At 31.2% G+C, this 20,444-nt stretch overlaps 1 protein-coding gene across 1 annotated transcript; it reads right to left on the bottom strand.

Moving 5' to 3' along the window:
- Window positions 1-753: 753 nt before the first annotated feature.
- LOC132748002 (uncharacterized) lies at window positions 754-19,921 on the bottom strand (the record flags this gene model as incomplete). Its single annotated transcript, XM_060737542.1, is given in 21 exon segments — window positions 754-2,055; window positions 2,935-3,093; window positions 3,918-4,010; window positions 4,721-4,861; window positions 5,826-6,031; window positions 8,073-8,245; window positions 8,825-8,887; window positions 9,620-9,691; window positions 10,128-10,353; window positions 10,651-10,817; window positions 11,483-11,568; window positions 12,364-12,479; window positions 13,395-13,574; window positions 14,726-14,861; window positions 15,660-15,690; window positions 16,036-16,227; window positions 16,738-16,934; window positions 17,522-17,740; window positions 18,278-18,388; window positions 18,720-18,873; window positions 19,756-19,921. Coding segments are annotated over 21 exon segments (3,032 nt in total), but the record flags the coding sequence as incomplete, so codon positions are not given.
- Between the last annotated feature and the right edge of the window lie 523 nt (window positions 19,922-20,444).

Raw genomic sequence — 20,444 nt, 5'->3', positions numbered from 1 at the left:
CAATTGATATACGCCAAGTCTTCCTCCTCTAGCAACACTTGAAAAATAAGTCACAATATGACTTTTTACTGTCTTAGTCAACTAAAACTCAGCTAAAACTAATAAATTGATGTCTGAGGGAATTTGGGTAAAAATCTAACCAGGAGTCTTCAAATTACACATGTGCTGGTTGATTGGTAATTGCCAAATGTGGTTTAAAGTATACTAGAAGCTACAAGCAGTATAGTTTAGTTATAACATAAATATTGCTATTCTAAAGTGGCGGCATGGAGTGGTTATCGCGTCAGACTAGTAATCTAAGGATTGCTGACCGCTTTGTTTCAAACCCTGTCGGGGGGGCAAGCCATTGTTTCCTTGATCAAGAAACTTACATTCATTGCTTTAGTACTCGAGATGGTTCTTGAAAAAGAGAAGCAAGACGTTCCTGTTAAATGGGAAGCAGGAGAAGTTTTAAAAAGTTCAAAGATTAAGGTTATCCCATCACTTATTGTGCCTTAAATTCTTCTTAATTTGTATATTCAGTAAATTAATGTGAACAGGGGATCAATGACATGATAAGAGTACTTTTGGAAATTGTTTTTATAATAATTTATTGCATAAAGACAATGATGTTGATATTTATACCTGTAACTGAACACATTGGTAGAGGAATTCTGTAAATTATGATATTACATACATGTATATCAAACATTTTCAAATATTCAAATCTGTTATAATATCAATTACCCTTTAATTACATTCTTATCATTATACCAATATATCCTTTCTAGAATTCTTATCTGTATCATTCAACTAATCTTTTTTCTTTATGTGTACTGGTTTAAGGGACCATCAAACCAGGAGAACCCCAAAAAAGCCTGCTATTGGTGTTTCCTTTGTGAAGTGTTTGTCAATAAATCAGTTGCCTTTTTATCAACAATAAATGCATAATTTTTCTATTATAAAGAAATAAATTGATTTCAACTTTCTTAAAAGATAATAGTTTTATGTCTATTATAAGATATTAACATTGAAAATTCTTGCGTCAAGAGTTCAATACCTGACCTCTTACACTTAGAACTGGCTCATATGCAGCTGGAATTTTGTATTTTATGTCAAAAGTAAAAACAAAACACCCAGGCCATTATCTTGATTAGATAAAAGTCATAAATATCTGTCCAGACACAATTATTGTAGTGTGGACAATTTAGATATACCCCCTGCGTGGGCCTCAAAGTGTTAATATAATGGAAAACAAACAAACTAGCTATTTAATGGAGAAAAACTGTACTGTGTCAAAATTTCATGTATCTTGCTCTAAAATAATATTGTGGAATCTGTATGGAAAACTGTTCTGAATGTTCTAAAACTGTCTGGTTGATGGTCCCCAACCAGTTAAGAATCAATATGAAAACTTTTGGAATTCCCCTCTGAACAGAATCAAAAGAATGCTACGTATAATTTTTCATTTTTGTGAAGCTTTAATGTAGGCATTTCTGTAAACATCATGGGTTTCATGACAATGATGGGTCTCATACTTCGAGCCTCAAAGTATCATTTTAATGCCGCTTTTCCTTGGATAATAGTCAATGTTTTTAGACCATTACAATTGGAATTCAGTGTCAGTTAAGTAAGAATTCCTTCACAAGCTAAGCTCCTAACATATATATATATAACAAAATGTACCTTGTTACAAAAGTAAAGAAAAAATTCTGTTTACACAAGAGAGGGAAAAAAAAATACATTTTTCAACCAACAATACTTTGTATGTATATCACAGATATGAACAAAAATGATATGACTTGTGAGAGAAAAAAATAAACCCTGGCCTCCAATCTGGTTTCATGATTCAATTAGATAGTTCATTGTCCATGCATGTCTTTTCATAGTTCATACACATTAGTTCACAGTTCATAAACATTCAGCTATAGCTCATATCGGAGCTTCTCTTGGTTCAATAAGTATCTCATTTACACCGACATATTCTGGTTGTGACACAGCATAAACAACAGCATTGGCGATATCTGCAGGTTCCAGAATCTTGTGACTTTCACTTCCATCAAACTTCTCCTTCGCCTGAATAACAAAAACATTGAGATAGCTTAATTCTCACATAATGATAAAGCCAAAAACAAATTTCTATTTCTGAAGGCATACAAATGATCCAATAACCTGCTAAATTTCTAATGTGGACTTATTCAGCTTCCATTTTTGGAACTGTCATTTATCTATACTTTTATCCATTTTGGGGATATCCAAATGAAGTTGACTGTGAAGAGCCTGGTCTGACTAAACAGAATGATATGCTGGCTACTTTAAGTAAAATGCTTATACCTCTGAATAGGGTGCATGTGCCTTTTAAGTTATGAGACTGCAGGTGAAAGTACTTTCATGTTATTATCAATGTTAAATTTATTATTTCTGATAGGCAGACAAACAGGTGGACTTAAAATAATATGCCCACCTTATCTATGGGCATAAAAATAAGCTACCAACACAAATGTGCATGATGACTTCACTAGTTGCAAAATCTAACCAAAATCTAAATCTAATCTGTGACCAGTTGCAGCAGGTTGAAGGTTAAAGGCACAGAAACAAATAATTTTGTAATTCTTAAGATTATGACTTTTGTAATGTTTAAATATTAGTTTTAAAGAATGTTTAGATGTGTGATACCTGAAGACACTACTGGTAAATGTGAAATAATTTGTCATAAAAGTAGTAAAAAGCATACAGAATAGTATTTTGACTTCAATACAAAATACTTATTTACTATTATTATACTTATTCCAAAAAAGCAACAGATGATAAAAACGGTTCAGGTTATTAGCCAATGAGTAACTTTTTGGATACTATAAAACAACACCAACATTTAAAAACTTTTGAAAAATAAATATAAAAGCACTTCTGAACCATAATGGGCATTTAAACAATTTTCCTTTATCAACTATTTACCTCTGTATCAGTTGTGTGTTGAAGAAGCTCGGTCTTAACATCCCCGGGCTGTATACATGTGACCCTGATGCCGGACCCTGCCAGCTCCTGTCTCAATCCCTGTGATAAACCTTCAACATAAAACTTTGTTCCTGAATACACTGCAAGACCTGAAAAACCCTGCAATAATATGAAAAAGAGAGTTGTTAGTTCGTTTCCGTCTTTATCTACATATGTGTTAGCAGGCCTTTAAATACTGTAATATTTGTAATGACATCATCTGTTTGACAAAAAATGTATGGTGATTGCTTGCCTGTTTTTGTCGAACCACTAAATTTTAAAGTTAACCGGAGTATAACCGTGAGGAATATGTTATGAAACATTCATTATATAAGTTGACTGACAACAGTTTTCAATACATTTTACTAGAATTTTTGTTACTTATTGTAAATGGTTTGATTTTCCTGCTCGTTGAACTTTAACCATGATGTTCTAATAAAGTGTGATATAATATAAGAAATAGCACACAGTACTTCGGACATCATAACATAAAAGTAACCACCCAGTTAGCTCCAACCATTGAACAGACTTCAGCCTTTGTTCCGTTAAATATTTGTAGACTGACTGAGCGGTCACTCTAACACTATGAGGCCCTTAGTGCCGTGTACTATTTCATAATAAATATAAATGCCTTTAAAAAAAAAAACCTTCCTTTAATCCAGATAGTGATAATAAATTAGTGGGGAAGTTGTAGCAATCTTCATGAACAGACAAGATCAGTTCCAAACCTTCATATTGTTATAAGCCTTGTTTTCATAAATATTAATCTTGTAACCCTGGACTTTTCATAAGTTTTGTTTTAAGTCACACCAATACTGATTTACAGTCTTTAAGAGAGAGACCTGTGATGGTATTCCACCTACTATTTTAGGAACAAAGTAAGCATCAGAGTAGAAGAGCTATCAATCTTTAATTGCATGATTTAAATCATTTAAAGCATTTACCCTTCTGCCAGCATCAGACGACATGTTGACAATATGACCTTTACCTCTCTTCAGCATACCATCTAACACAGCACCAATACCATTTGTAACACCCTGCAATATTTTGTGCAGAACATTAACTTTAATGTTCATTTAATAATATTAATACACCTTATTTTCTGTTGACAGAAACTTATTATCAAGAGGTAGGACAATTTTTAAATCATGCATATAGTTGTGACTATCTTTACACTTGTATTTATTATACTACATTTGAGTTATAGTACTCCGCGCACCGGCGCCAGTAATATGTGGTAAGTCGCGAGAGCAGTGTGTATTCGCTTCTGATCCTATTGAGTTTAGCACATTGGAAAAATTAGACACTTCTACATCATAGCACTATTTATGAGCCTTTATTTCCCATGCAGATTACATATAATTATCTAATAAAGATTGAGTATGTGTACTTTATATTAATGCTAGATAAATAAGTCTATGAACCTAAGTTCTTTTCATACTCACAAATTTGTAGAAATATTAAGTACAGCAGTACCAAAGGGCAACAAACTATATCCATTTTCAGCAGATAATTATTATAGTGACATTCATATAATTTTTATATAAATTTCATTTTTTTCCAAACAAATTGTACCATATTATAAATTTGTTAGATTTTGAACAGGTTATATGTTCCACAACAAATAGTTGTTTGTAACATAACACTTGCTTTGTGGCTCTGATAATATAAGCTTACAACAACCTATACTAGGACATATAACCTGTCAAAAATCTTTTTAACTAATCACAAGTCAACATGAACATACCTTTACATTAACATCTATTTGCCTCTCCCACTCGTCTTCATGTAGATTTTTCATCATCGTATAAAACATTGTCCCTGCATTGTTTACAAGTATATCTACTGGACCTAGAGTCATTTCTGTGTGACGAACAAGTTCTTTAACCTGAAAAAACATAAATTTCTCATCATATAATACACAGTTTCTGTTAACCAATGCATACAATTAAAGAGGTCCTAGATGTCACTTTTGTAGTCTTTATATAACAGGTTTCTTGAACTTTTTTCTTTCATCTGTGATACGATCTCCAAATTCAAAACATTCTATATACCATAAAACTATTTATTTTGCATTTTGTATCTGACTTTTGACATAGAACTTGATGAACAATACTTCTCCGCATAATGCTGAACATTAAATTTTGTGCCAAGTTACATTAAATTCCCTCAGTGCATTTAGACGATTTGCTCCATATAAGCAGTTTCCTCTGACCTTATCATCACAGTGACCGTGACCTTTGACCCAGTTCATGTTTACAACAATAAGTCTCACATGGTGGACATTTGAATTAATTTAAACCAAAATCTATCCATGCATGTAGGATATTTTACTCTGGTCAAAATCTCGACATTTCACTACCTTTTGTGACCTTCCATATATTAACCTAAATTATTCTGATAAGACTTAATCTCATGATTGTGAGCATTTTGTATAATCCCTCACTTCAAGACTAATTAATCATTTGTCCAGCACACATTTTTTTAAATTTTTACTATGACCTTGACCTTAGCTACAGTGACCCGAGTTTAACATATGACACTTAGCTCCACATGGTGAACATTTGTGCCAAGTAATATTAAAAATCCCTTATTGCAGCTGGACAATAAGTCCTCTGACCTCTAAGTGTTACCTTGACCTTTGACCTAGAGGCCTGCTTCATTTGTGCAACATTACCTGTCATACATATAGTGGTGAACATAAAATCATCAAGTGATACTAAAATCCATCTGTGCATGTAGAATAATTGCTCCAGACAAAACTGGACTCCAAACACCTGTCCACCAGAGGCAATCTATTAGTACAACGTGTTTTTTCTTTAACTGTGTATAAATATTCAATTGGAATCTACCTCTGCTCTTTGTGTGACATCCGTTTTCACAGATATTGAAACACCCCCACTGTTTGCAATAGAAGATTCCACTTCCTGTAACCTGTCCACCCTTCTTGCTGCCATGGCAACCTTTGCCCCTGCTCCAGCCAATGCCATAGCAATGGCCTTCCCTATTCCACTTGAGGCCCCAGTTACTATAGCAACCTTGCCTTGTAGGACTTTACCTGTAAAAAATAGGTAGTTTGTATATATATCTCAACATTTTAAACATAATTTGTATATATTTACACAATAAATCACCTGCACTACCTGCATCAAGTGAAACTTTACCAAAGAAGAAATCTTTTGCTGAGTTGATTTGCTCAAGTATACATGTAGTCATAAACAGCTGTATAACTATATACATGTAAAACTGCAAACTGAAAGTAAAACTGAAAAACATTGCATTTTAAATTTAAACATTAAAATGCATTGGTTTGGAATTCTTTACCTGAATCACTGTCAGCCATGACTCACAAATTGTCCAGCAAGTTTTCTTAAGTACAGGATATTTCAATACACAATATGTAGCTAGTACATTTCATGTACAATACAAAATTAGTAAATGCTCTTATCATGTATATGACCTTGACTTCACCTTTTTAAGGAGAGTTAACCCAAGTTTTACATTTACTGAACACTATACAGGTTACCTCCCCTTAAAAGTAGAAAATTGAAGGAGTTTTAAAAATGTTTTTCTTGGAGGTTTAATTGATTTGATACATAGAGTAAGGGAAAAAATCAATTTATTTAAGGTTTAATTTTATTTAACCTTTCTGAAACTAATTAAACATTTTAAAGTTGGTGAATTACAGTAATTTATTACATGTTTTGCAGTAGATTACTGAATTATAACGGTTAATTATATTCTGATAATTTCACAGTAATGATTACCAAATATAATTTCACAGTGGCCGAACTATATTTGGCGTAAAAATAAAATATTTATCATTAATGAATGTTTTTTTCAGCGGAAATGTAGTCAATCATAATAAAAAATGTACGTGATAACTGTAGTTCGTAAATATTTACGAACGTTGTGCTGAAAAACATCTAAAATCTAAAAATAATCATGGAATTATATTTTGCTTCAACATTGTGACGTCATTATTTGATGACGCCATGAAGATAAGAGCAAAAATCAGTAAAATGGTGTAAAAATCGTGAAAAATCATGAAATAAACAGAAAATTTGTTTGTTTTACATGTAAGATCAAATAATATTTCACTCGTGAACCCCAGCTATTATATTTTCACTCGTGGCTACGCCACTTGTGGAAAATATTGCATCTGGTGTTCACTCGGTAAAATATTTTTCGATCTTACACTGAAACAAACAAATATCCTCTATTTGTCACTTATACAGGTATTTAGGCTTTAATATGCCAGATTGATTAATATGCCAGATGGAACATGTCTTATACTAAACACACTTGTTTCACTATTGTCTGCTCTTAAACTGTACATCTTTCTTTTAAGAAATAATTTCTGATTTTATCGCTATTTATAGTTTTGTGCAACTTTTATGTCCTTTGTATGGGTTCTTAAATTAGAACCATGCATGCTCAAATTGAATATTTTAACCTCCAGTGAATTCTTAATTTTAAAAAAATGCATTAATTTGGAGAGAATAACAATTTCAATAATATGAGACTGAATTCATTTATACAAAAAGGTTACTGTCAATTACAGTGTGAATTAATTCAATTAGAAAATTTAGGTTGAGACAATTGGAGAAGGGTTTATAATATATTATATAATGATTGGAGAAAAATTGCAGATGTTCAAATACCTGAATTCATGATCCTACAAAAAGGTCTGTATAAATAAGCTTAGGGTTTTCCATCTTTAAAAGGATCATGGATGGTATAAACTATAATATCATTTTATGAAAAAGAATTGAGCAAAAAAGTGTAAAAGTGCAAACTGAATGGCATTACTTGAACACCAGAAATAACCAATAAATCTATCCTTAACCATAACCTAAAAGAACTGAAAGTGATATTAAGCCTTAAATGCCACTGATATGTACACGCAGAACTTTGCAAGCCTGCACATCCATGCAGCCTGACCACGGTTTAATATACTGTTGGTACCTGAAACTTTGTTATTGAAATCCCTTCAAATATCAATTTAAAATCAGGGCAATTCCATTACACAAGTTAGGAAGGTTAAATTTATTAAAAGCTTCATAATTATACATCTAGATAATATCAATAATGCATACCTCCAGAGAAGGTGTACCTCTGTCCTGTAATGATGCCGTGCTGAGACAGTTTAGTGAAGTATGTTTGAAGGAGGTCTGAGTCAACATATGGGTACTCCATACCAAGTTGTGATAATACAGTATGTAAATTATCTGCTTTGTATGTGCTCAGACTTGTGAAGAAATCTGAACTCCTGAAAATTCAAACACAAATTAAGTGGTAAAAAAAATGGTATTCATTTATTCAAGGGAGGTAATGCTGGCGTTAAAGACTTGTGACAAATGAGCCGTGTCATGACAAAACCAACATAATGGGTTTGCGACCAGCATGGATCCAGACCAGCCTGCACATCCGCGCAGTCTGATCAGGATCCATGCTGTTCGCTATCTGTTTCTTTACTTGTTATAGGGTCTGTAAGCGAACAGCATGGATCCTGATCAGACTGTTTGGATGCGCAGGCTGGTCTGGATCCATGCTGGTCGCAAACCCATTATGTTGGTTTTGTCGTGACGCGGCTCAAATGTGAAAGGAATCACATCTCCTATAAGCCCTTCCCAACAAACTTCGGAAAAGTATTTATAATGAATAAAAGTCAAGTGCTCTGATTGATTTGATTAGGTTTAAACACAGTCTTAAATGATGTTATTTACAAAGGTTGAAATTTTATTAATTTTAAACATGAAAAGGATGCAATTTTGACAGAAAGAAATGGAAAAAAGTAATATAAAGAGAAATTTAATATATTCTATATACATGTATTAAGATATCTTACGTAATATAAGACTCCATAAGTCTGTGTAGAAAAGTTTGGCTGCCATCATTTAAGTTAAGTATGCTGAAATAAAAAAGTTGATAGTTACACATGTTTATATTAAACAATGTAATAAGCAAAAAAAGGGTCGCAATTACATTAAAAACAATTTGATATCAAACAAAATTAATTGCTGTATCAAAAAAAAACATACTAATGGGAATTAATATGATAAATAATATGTTATCATACAGTCATATTATAACAAATAATGTGATGTCAAATATATTTTATCATTTTATATCAAACAAGTTTGTTATACTATTATTGTAAATTCAAAGCCTGTAATTTACAAAATCTATGTTAACTTGAAAAAGAATTCTTCCAAAATACTTGTATAAAAAACATATAATTCAGTATTCATGTTTATAAGAGAGACCTTTCTTAAAGTATAGTACAACTGTTTTGAGAAATTCCTCCTAATTTAATATTATTTTTTCTTTTTACCTCACAAGGTATTTTTGTTTGTATCATTCGCTGTATGCTCACATGCTTGTTATTATGACTTGAGCTTAATAAAGTTTATGTTGTTGTTGTTGTTGTTGACTTATATATATATATATATATATATATATATTTTAAGAGAATATAGATATTTGACATTAGATACAGCTATAGATTCTTTAAGTGATTTAATGTGGTTAAGTCAATTTTGAATGGCCAGAATTAAAAAAATATTGTTTAAATTGTTCTAAATATTATATTCTATAACTATATTATATGTAATGGTCCTCTAAACCAAATTATACTTTTTACCTTTTTCTCCATTCGTCAAATTTTACTATTTGTAATGGATAACCGTGAGCATTCATCCATTCAAACACCCATCTGTAACATTGAAATAACCACTTACAATAAATACAATTAAAATAGTTATTAGAATGATAATAAATTAATAAGAATATAAATTCAATCTTATAATAAATAAGTTGAACCATATAAACCTTTGATTAATATATAAAAATACACTTTTCTGTAATTGTCCCGGAGATATGGCCCACATAATATTTTGTTGCCATTGGCACTGATTTATTTTGAAATAGACTCAGAACCTTTTTTCTCAATCTGAGATTGTGAAAACATAATTTTTCTTTTTATTAATTTTCCTGTTTGATTGTAAAATACGTGTAATTTAAATAATCTAGCTTAAACATCATCAATATTTGAACATGAAGTTCTGTACATACAATGTATTTTATTTTACTTTTCGTTACATGAAAAAGGCAGATTTGAATAATATTTAAAACTTAAATTCACAACATACCTGGAGTGCAATGGTTTGTCGTTGATAATATGGAATGTTTTTCCCATGGCCTGTGAAGATTTTCTGATCATTTTAACAATAAAGTTGGCAGCAAAGTCCACTGGTGTCATCTCCATATGCCAGTCAACATCTGGTGCCTTACCGAGCTGGGTACAAGCCTGTAGAAGGATCAGTGTGAAATCCTGGGGGTTCCAACATGCTGATCTACTGTCCCCTGACATGTTACCTATAAATAGTAATTTATTCTACAAAATTATAACATTTTGAAAATTGAATCTCTTTTGTAATATTAAAGAAAAATCAAAATATAAAACCTTCTGAATTTATAGAAAAAATATACAATATTATGAACAGTTATGTAAAAATCTGCATATGTGTGTATGTAGTTTATGCTTAATGGGGGTCCATCTACTTTTTAAGCCACAAAAAGCAGCTTTGTCTAGTCGAGTAAGGGCCCTTGACAAGTAAACAGTCTTGGCCTTAATGAGTAAATATCTTTAAAAATTATGCATGTTATATGTACCTAGTCTATATATAGTAACAGGGATTCCCCTTTGACCGGCTCTCTGCACAATTTGTTCTGCGACCCATTTTGTCTGGGAATACCCATCATGCAGCTGTGAATGATAGGAACCAGCATCATCCGTCTCTTTACAATCTTTTAATCCTGCTGGAAACACTGCATCTGTGCTGTAATATATTATTATCATAGATGTATGTGACTGGGTTTAAAACAGCTGCCTCCAGATTCATGCTTATTTTCATGAAAATTTTGAAAATGTATTTAGAAATATAATATTGTGAAGTTACCAAAAGGAAGCAATTTACATATTATCAATGGCACATACAGCCTATGAAAATTACCAAAAAAGGTAAAAATATGGAAAAATAGCTCTATTACTACGTTAGTTACAATATGCTACAAATACTAAAAAATCTGTCATTAATCGCACATAATATGTAAATTATTACTTGAATCTTGAATATTTTTTACTTTTCCTAAAATCTTAGAACATTTTTCTCAAGTTTGGTGTTTTGAAATATTTTGGCTCATACAATTATATGATGAATACTAAATATATCCAAATGTTATTCAACGGAAGGAGAGATTATTATCATGTTTTGCTATAATATTATGTAAAATAATTAAGATCAAGAAAAAAATATTTTAGGTCAAAGATACTGATAAATGAATGAGGTCATTTCAAATAAAGACGAGTTAAAATTGTTTAAGAGTACAGTCATGTACTAAAGCCATCATAATACAGCACCCATAATGTCCCATATATCTGGGAATGTCCCGGAAATCAGGGGAAGGTACCAGAGATGCCCCGCATATTGATATTTTACTTTACCTTATGTAATGAATAGGTTTAATCTTCCCTGTACATGCAAATTTTATCACATAAGCTGTACCATTAACATTTGCTCCTGCTAAAGCCTGGAAATACAAAATATGTGTTATGAAAATATAATTTAAAGTTGTGAAAAAATAAGACTGAATCAATTCTAAAATTTTAAATTCTTAAATGTTAATTATAAACTAAGGCATAAATCTAACATGTATAACATGTATAATTTGTATATGTCACAGTACTAAAAAGTTTGAAGAGGAAAGAATGGGTTACAATTGAAAGAGCTGCTACTGAACAGAATGTGATGGGTACACTCAGGTTTCAGTGGTCTGGCCTCGAGGTTATAAAACTTTTTTCTGAGTTCTGTCTCAAATCTCATCACTTTCATTGGTTTGGTACATTCTTGGGCAATTTCTAACCAATCAAATGCCTGAGATCTTAGATTAAGCTATGAGATTTTTTTATAACCTGGGACCCTGGTAAGGCTATCAAATTTTCTCTTCCTGGGACATTTTTAAGCACTGAAGACCATGATAGTATAAAACAAACAGTTAATTCAAGTCACATTGTTTTCTTTTCCTGTTAATTTTTTTAGAATGAATCTATTTAAGAAAGCAGGGAAAAGTATAAATAATATCACAGGCACTAGTCACATAATCAAATATTTTACATAATCGGCCTATATATGTATATAATATCTTTATATACATATATAGGCCGATTATGTAAAATATTTGATTATGTTACTAGTGCCTGTGAATAATATATGCATAAGTATGTTTATTAATAAAGCTGCAGAAGGTGATTGAGTTAGGCACTCAGGTAATGATGCATACTTCTTTCTCTTCTTGTTTCATGCAAATTTAAATTATTTCACTCACATTATAGGGATAGACCAAATTAACACTTGCTGCTGCGTGTATAACTATGTCAATATCAGAACATGCATATGTGTAGTCCTCATCTGATAGTCCCATGTTAATTAATGCTACATCACCTGCAATATAAATTAAATTAAAATAAGTGTACCTTTTTGAGTGCTGTGAAATTAAAAAAGGTAAATTATGCTCAAAATGATCTGTGAAATTAAATAAGGTAAATTATGCTCAAAAATATCTTTAAAAATAAGTCTGCTTTTATAAAAGAAATGTTCTTATGGAGAAAGAACTGGTCCATCATAAAGAATTGTGCCACTAAAATTATAACATTCAGGTCACAAAATCAGATAGTTCTACCAAATATAAGAAAATACAGATATTAATATACAAGTATCTTTTTTTGCCTCTGACAGCATTAATTTTAATTAGATTTTAATAAACTCATTAAGCTGAGGATTTTTCATTGGTTAATTTTGATAAATGGTACTCAAAGACATGAAAATGAGTACAATTAATAAAATTCTTAATTTACACACCAAGCCTTTCATTGGTTGATTGCAAGTGAGATTTTTGAAAATCTCCAGTGTCAGAGATTTTCACTGGTCTCTAAAGTTTGTTACATTTTATAACATTCAACACTTTGTCATCTTTTCATTTATCGTAAATGCTAAAATGTTGGAAGATTTTTTTTCTTTAAAGGCACATTCTGCCTCAGAAACCCTTAGTTTAAAGAATTGGTTTAGAACATGTTTAGATGCTTATCACCTGAAAAAAGTGGCGTTGAAGTGAAATTTTTTATCATAAATTAGCAAAATATAAACAAAGTACCGGTAGTATTTTGACTTTCATACAAAAAACTAAAAAAAAAACGTAATAAATGCCAAAATGCAATAAAAGAAAGAAATAGTTCAGATAATTGGCCAATGAATAACTATTTTAAAACTATAAAAATACACCAAAAATAAAAATCTTTTGTGAAATGAAAAAAAAAAATTCTGGGGTATATGGGCCTTTAAACACAAACATCTACGCACCTTTCAATATGGCTACTCTTTTGTTAAAATGTTGTTGCATGGTTTTCTGTTCATCATTTGGGGTCTCTCCTTTCTCAGCAAGAATGCCGAACTTTGTCAGAGCTGCTGTTAGTCTATCTATAGAGTCGGCGTCCGGTAACTGTCTACTCAGGCAAAATACAAACACCTGTGTTTTACAAGATGAAAGGTATTTGAATAAGTAAATTATATTTCACTGGAAAAAAAGAAATTTTATACCTGCATGAAATCTTAATTAGTTTTATCTCTTACAAAAATCAGTAAGATTTTGTTATTCAAGGTACATTATGCCTCAGAAAAAATGAAATTTTTACTTCTTTTGAAAGGGCAAATATGAATTTTATAACATTTAATTAATGGTTTTAGAGCATGTTAGATGCTTGTAAACTGAAGAAATAAGGGATTAATATGAAATAATTTGTCATAAATGTCGCAAAATGTAAAAAAGTAGTATTTTTACTTCCATACAAAATACTGAATCACTATTACTGTACAAATTGCCAAAAAGCAACAGATGAAAAAGATGGTTCAGATAATTGGCCAATAACTTTTTGGAAACAATAAAAGTGCACCAAAAATAAAAAGGTTTTTTAGGAATAAGAAAGAAGCTTTTCTGAGGCATTATGGGCCTTTAAATATTATAATACATGACTGTAGTACAAAAAAAGCAGTAGCCATGATACGATTTATATATCAGCGATACTTTCAATATATAAATATCTGGGCGAACTAAAGAAGTTACATGGATTTGCAATGATCAGAAACTAAATAAGAATAAGTTATGGCTAGAAACAAATTAGCTAAGAACAAAAAGCAATAACTTAATAGTACAATAACAATGATAAAAATTATGACATGGTTACTGAAACACAAACTTTATAAATGTGAAATTATATGCTATGATTTATGAATAACACTGCAAAGAATACATTTAAAAAAAAATTGCTATATTATTAAATTATTTATATGTGAGGTTTGAAACAATGAGCACTTTGCTACAATCTATCAGTAGATTAGCTTATGATCTAGCTATGAAACCCAGGTACTTAAATTAAAAGCAAATCAGCTATGATAAACTTTTTAATTGAAGTCCCCTATAATTTTTTTTTTTCAGAAATAAGCTGTGATCAATCAACAGATTAGCTATTATATATATGAAAAAAATTGCTTTGACCTATGGGTTTTTAAAAATTAGCTAATGATCTATGGAAGCAAATAAACCATGATCTATATCTTCTTGACTTTGGAATGAATCTATTTACATAGTTTTATGAATCCATGCTAATTATAGCAAACCTTTAGTTTGCAGGAGTTAAGTTCTCTCAATATAAATGCTCCAAGAAAGCCTGTGGCCCCTGTCAGTAAGACACGCCCCTTTGCAAATCTTTTCTCATTGTAATATGCAAATGTTCTCCAAAATGCTCTTAACTGCATATCAATACTGAAAAAGTAAAGATTTGAAATACATAATTATGAAGTTTTTGTAACAACAATATTTTAAATTACATTTCTAGCAGCATGGTTTTTATCACCATGTATAAATACCCTGGATTCAGGGGATTTCTTTTTTTGTTGGTTTTTAAGTCATGACACTATTGAAACTACAAAGTCATATGGTGACTTTTCTAGCTTTAATGGAGGAAGAAGACACCAGGTGCCCCTGTGTGCTAAAATCAGGCACCAGCAGGCACCTGAGTAGAACCATCAATGTTCTGCATGCTTAAGATGGATAGCTTGGCCTCACTCGACAAAATCCAAATTTCCTGGCGGGATTCAAAGCCACTGGGCAAGACTGTCATTATTCATACCATCATGTATGAAATATGAAATTGTGCATGTATTTAAAAAACAATAATCCCGAAAAATTTTACATTTTGTGTGATAAACCGGTTAAAGTGTTTTTTCAAAATAATTTTAAAAATAAAAAAGTAAAAAAGATCATCAAAACAAAAAATAAAATTTTTTTTTGAAATGTTGGGAAAAAGCTAAAAAACTTTCTGGTCACAAATAACGGTTAAGTTTTTTTCTCTTATTTAATTTAAAAACAAAATTAAATTAGAAAATACTTACTTGTAACATTAGATCATGCTTTTTTGACTTCGCAAAAAAGTCTACGTTTTTAGCTTTTTTGAACGGGTTTGTAACATCGGTTTAAGTTTTTGAGTCTATAATTTACTGAAGCTAACAGTAGGGTAGAGAATTTTTTTCCTGGACCCAAAATTTTTACTCCAAACTGGCTGTTCAAACGATAATGAGCTCTGTAGCCAACAAGGAGTGACTGTGAATACAAGTAGTTAAGATATGATTTACTGTTTGAAGTAAATAAATAATGGCAATACAAAACAATAGACATCAATATTAATTGTTGCTTGGAAAGGGAAAAGAACAAAGAACACCACAATAATGATAATTTCTAAGGTGCAGGCATATTGTCAGACCAAATTGGCTGCTTCATACTGCATTAGTTTCAAATTGTGTTGTTGCCACAGGTTTGTTGACTTATACCCTCATAATTTAGAATATTTAGAAACCTGATAGTTAAATGTATAATAAAAGTTATCCCCCTTTAGCATAAAATTATCTTATTGTTGTAAAAAAGAGTGAAAATGTACAAACACTTTACCCTCCAAGATCAAAGAAGCTTTCATGAATGTCGGCCTCCTTCATTTGTAAGATTTTGCACCAGACCGTTGCCACAGCAACCTCTGTTGGTGTGACAGGTTTACCTTCATTTATGACATCATCATCATCTTGAGTATCAAAGGGAGGTAATGCTGCCTTATCCAGCTTACCAGTAGCAGGGACAACTGGAATTCTGAGAAAAGAAAAAAGGAAAAACTCTTGCACAATGTTTACATTCAGTTAAAATAAAAAAAAAGTTTCAACAAAAATAAATTATAAATATTTCGAAAATTTATTTAAAAAATCCTTCAATTTGAATATTTATGCTAATGTGGTGTTAGTCCAGTGAATTTATCAAGGTACTACACAGTACAATAGATTTTAGCTATATTGTACTGTAAAAATAATTATACTTAATAAATTGAATACATTATTACTTATCTCAATGATATCAAACATATATTTTTGCTCATGACAAAAAGGGAATAATACATAAATTTTGCATTACAGCATGCATTAAATGTGCATTTAATAATGTAAAACTTTGAGAGAATCAAACTTACTTAAAAAAATGCAATCACTTGTGCATTATCAATGTTTTCCTGTCAAAATTTATCTAGATACACTTATTATTACTGTGATTTTATAAGCTCTTTTTGTTAAGATAATGTACATGTTTTTTTGTTTTTTTAAAGTTACTCACTTTGAAATAAAGACAAAATATGATGGTATCATATAGAAGGGAAGGCGTTTCTTGAGGGCTTCTCTCACGGCTTTCTTTGTGGTTTCTCGGATAGGTACAATGTACGTAACAAGGAATTTATCTTCCCCTTCTTCCCCTTTAACAAGCACCACACAACTATGTACCATCTGTAACTCCATCAGAGCTGCCTCTACTGCCTGCAACAGAAAACTTTGATTATTACTATTATATTTGTGTACCCGGTACATGTACTATTTTGGTCTTGTTATGCTTTGAATTTCGAACTTTACATTATAAGTATGAATTATAAGTTTAAGACATAGTAATATTTAAGTAGTAAAGTATAAAATTAATATTGAAATATTAAGTCACTTACAGTTTAGAGTCTTTCAGGCTGAATACAAAATAAGGTTGCATATTGACCTGTCTTTATACATCAGGCATAAGCAAGAATAATTGAAAATTTTGTTTAGAAAATTTAGCAATAAAAAAATATAGAGAAAAACAGAATCCCAAAAGAATGCCCAAAAATGACAAATTTAAAAATTGTGCAGGCTCGGTTGAATTGAGCCTGGTGTAAGATGGTAGTTATATTTGCAAGGCACAATCTACTCCCTCTAGCACCGGCTTAAGCAGAATTTATAATGTAATCATGAAAATGGTGATATTTTGAATTTAGAAACATCTGTAGATGTGTTCAAACGGCCTTTTTAGGTACAATTTGAGATTATTTGTTTGGTTGCATTTGAGGTTCCATTTTACAATAATTGTTAACTACATGTACCTGTATTTCTATCGAGTAGCCTCTAACTTTGACCATTGTATCACATCTACCGCAAATCTCTAGACTGCCATCTGACAGCATATATCCCCAGTCACCACTACGGTACAGGACATCTCCACACTCTTCTGGCACCAGGTCTGGTCGTGATATAAACCTTTTAGCTTGGGTTTCTGGTCTGTTCAGGTAACCATGTGCCAGGGTTGGGCCACCAACATAAATCTATTTGATATAACATCAAACATTGCATGAATTCTAGTTTGTTTGGGGTTTTTTTTTGTATATGAACTAGCAATTTTTTTATCTGCTCATAAATACATTTTTAAGTCCAAGAGAACTGACCTAATTTTTCAGTGCAAAATATGTAACAAACGTAACTACACATAGTTATTTACATATGCAAATATTTATGTTTGATTTAAAAAAGAAAAGAGAATATCAGACTTATGTGTTATGCCACATAATTATCTGATAGTATATTCTATGACCACCTGAAGGAAGTCATCATTTTTTAGTTTATATACAAATTTTACACTAGCTAATATGATGCTTGTAGTTCTTAGAATCAGGTACTTTTGCCATAAGTTAATATCCTTGAATGGGCTGACCTGAAGTCTTTCTCTTCCAGAAATGCCAAAACATTGCCATATTACCTTCATACTATCAGTGGATGTGAGGTTTAAAATTTTATCGAAAAACATATTCAGAAGACTGTTGTATTAAGCATATGCTGGACTTGACAATATATACAAAATTTACCTCTCCTGAACTTCCAACAGGTTGAGGTTTCAAATCTGCATCAGTGATGACAATCTTCACACCTGGGATAACTTTACCTACAGGGCAAAACTTTCTACTCAATAACGCATCCTGAAAATGAAAAAAAAAGCAGCTGAAGATTCAAACTGTATGAGAAGTTCATATAAAGTATACAAAATATATTAAGAAAAATATAATGACAATACAATAATTTCAAACAATAGAATGCACTGACCTTATCATAATGAGCGCTACAGGTAAGGTGACAATGACTGATGTAAATTCATTGGACAAATCAAAAAAGGAAGGAGTCAGTGTATCTTATAACTTGCAACTTTTGAATGATGAAAAAGTTCTGCAGCAGCAATATCAAATTAGTTTTGTAGCAGCAGTATCATGATATATTTAAGTATCTTACTGAGTGTAGACAAAAAATATTCACCTTGTTGTTTTCAAAATATTCATTCAAATTTTCGCAGGCAACATCATGACATTCTGACACACTGTACAGATTGAGGAACTGTATCCATGGCAATAATTTCAAACATTTCTCAAACAAACTTGTGCAAACAACTTCCCCACAAAATATTATAGTTCTGAAGAAAAAAAAATTAACAAAACAATATTGACACCATCGTCGGATACCCACGATTGATAAACATGTCACATAACATGCAATCAATAATAAATGATAAATGTTAATGGTTCGGCCGTGGGTATCCGACGATGTATTGACACATACATATAGCAAAATCTGCCATCCGGTTTAATTTTTTTAAGGAGTTGCGTTCACAAAATTTCTACATAGTATCTAGTGAAAAAATCAACAAAGGGCCATAGTTCTGTTAAATTTGGTCGCAGCAAAAATACTACCATCTACACATTAAGGTTGTTCATCCCCGGAAGTTTAAGCAAAATCACATTATTATTCTGCCATCCGGTTTAAGAGGAGTTGCGTTCACAAAATTTCTACATAGTATATAGTGAAAAAATCAACAAAGGGCCATAATTCTGTTAAATTTGGTCGCAGCAAAAATTCCTTCCTTAACTACCATCTACACATTAAGGTTGTTCATCCCTGGAAGTTTAAGCAAAATCTTCACAAGATTTCGGGACTTACGGATGGACAGACAAGTGCAACGCTATATGCTCCCACTTTGTGGGGGCATAAAAAAAAAAAGAAGAAATGTTAGCAAAACAAAATCAACACATGTTATATGATTGGGCAGCTATAAATAGCCACCAATCAAATCTCACTTTTTTATTATATTTACACATTTAATTTTGTTTGAAAAATAAAAAAGAAAAAAAGAAAATCTCTGCATGACCATCTGAAAACTACATGAAATTCAAAATTTAGAATATTTTACCAGAAAATGAAATTAAGAAAACTGAACAACAATTCAAAAGTTTATCAAATTATGTAATGTCAGGTAACAGATTACATGTACAAATTATATAGTCAGTTAAATTCTTACTTCATGTTTTTTAGCTTTTCTTCAAGGTTGATGTCTGGGGTGTTGAGCACGGCTTCTAAGAGAGAAGGTGTGAACAACATGCGGGTAATCTTATTGTCATGGAGAAACTCACACAATAACGGCGGGTCATAAATCACACTGCTTGGAATTATGTACAGTGGAACTCCTGAAATATTCATAATGCTTTTGCTTTTTGCTTTTTCATTACTGTCAGATTCAAGGCTAAATTTTCTGTTTTAAATTTTAAAGTGCCATGCCTCAAGATAAGTCTAAAATAATACTAACTTAAAAAATTATAGTCATAGTACAATGTTTAACAAATGTTTATACACTGTACTTTTAAAATCCAGATGGAACTTTGAGTGTCTTATTCAAAACTTGATGATGACAGAATTTACCATTTTTAACACCCTGTTACTAATGCCGTAAAATATATTTTGCTCTTTTTTGACAAGTTACAGATCAATGCTGAGGGTAGTATAGAAGTTTAATCAATTACTTTATTTCTATGCTTGACAACTCTTTTACTTACATTAGAAATTTTATCTTAACGTTTTCATTAAAATTAACACAAATCTGGAGGCACGCTAATGCTTTAAAAAAAAATGAGCATTATGGAAAACAATGTCTCTGAATACTTATATATCAAATGTTTATAATCAGTTTATCTAATAAACAGGAAAATTTTT

Source organism: Ruditapes philippinarum, unplaced genomic scaffold (assembly GCF_026571515.1).
Source record: "Ruditapes philippinarum isolate M1 unplaced genomic scaffold, ASM2657151v2 ctg14307_1_1_1_1, whole genome shotgun sequence".
Classification (NCBI taxonomy): Eukaryota; Metazoa; Mollusca; class Bivalvia; order Venerida; family Veneridae; genus Ruditapes; species Ruditapes philippinarum.
This window is presented reverse-complemented; position numbering and strand designations above follow the sequence as displayed.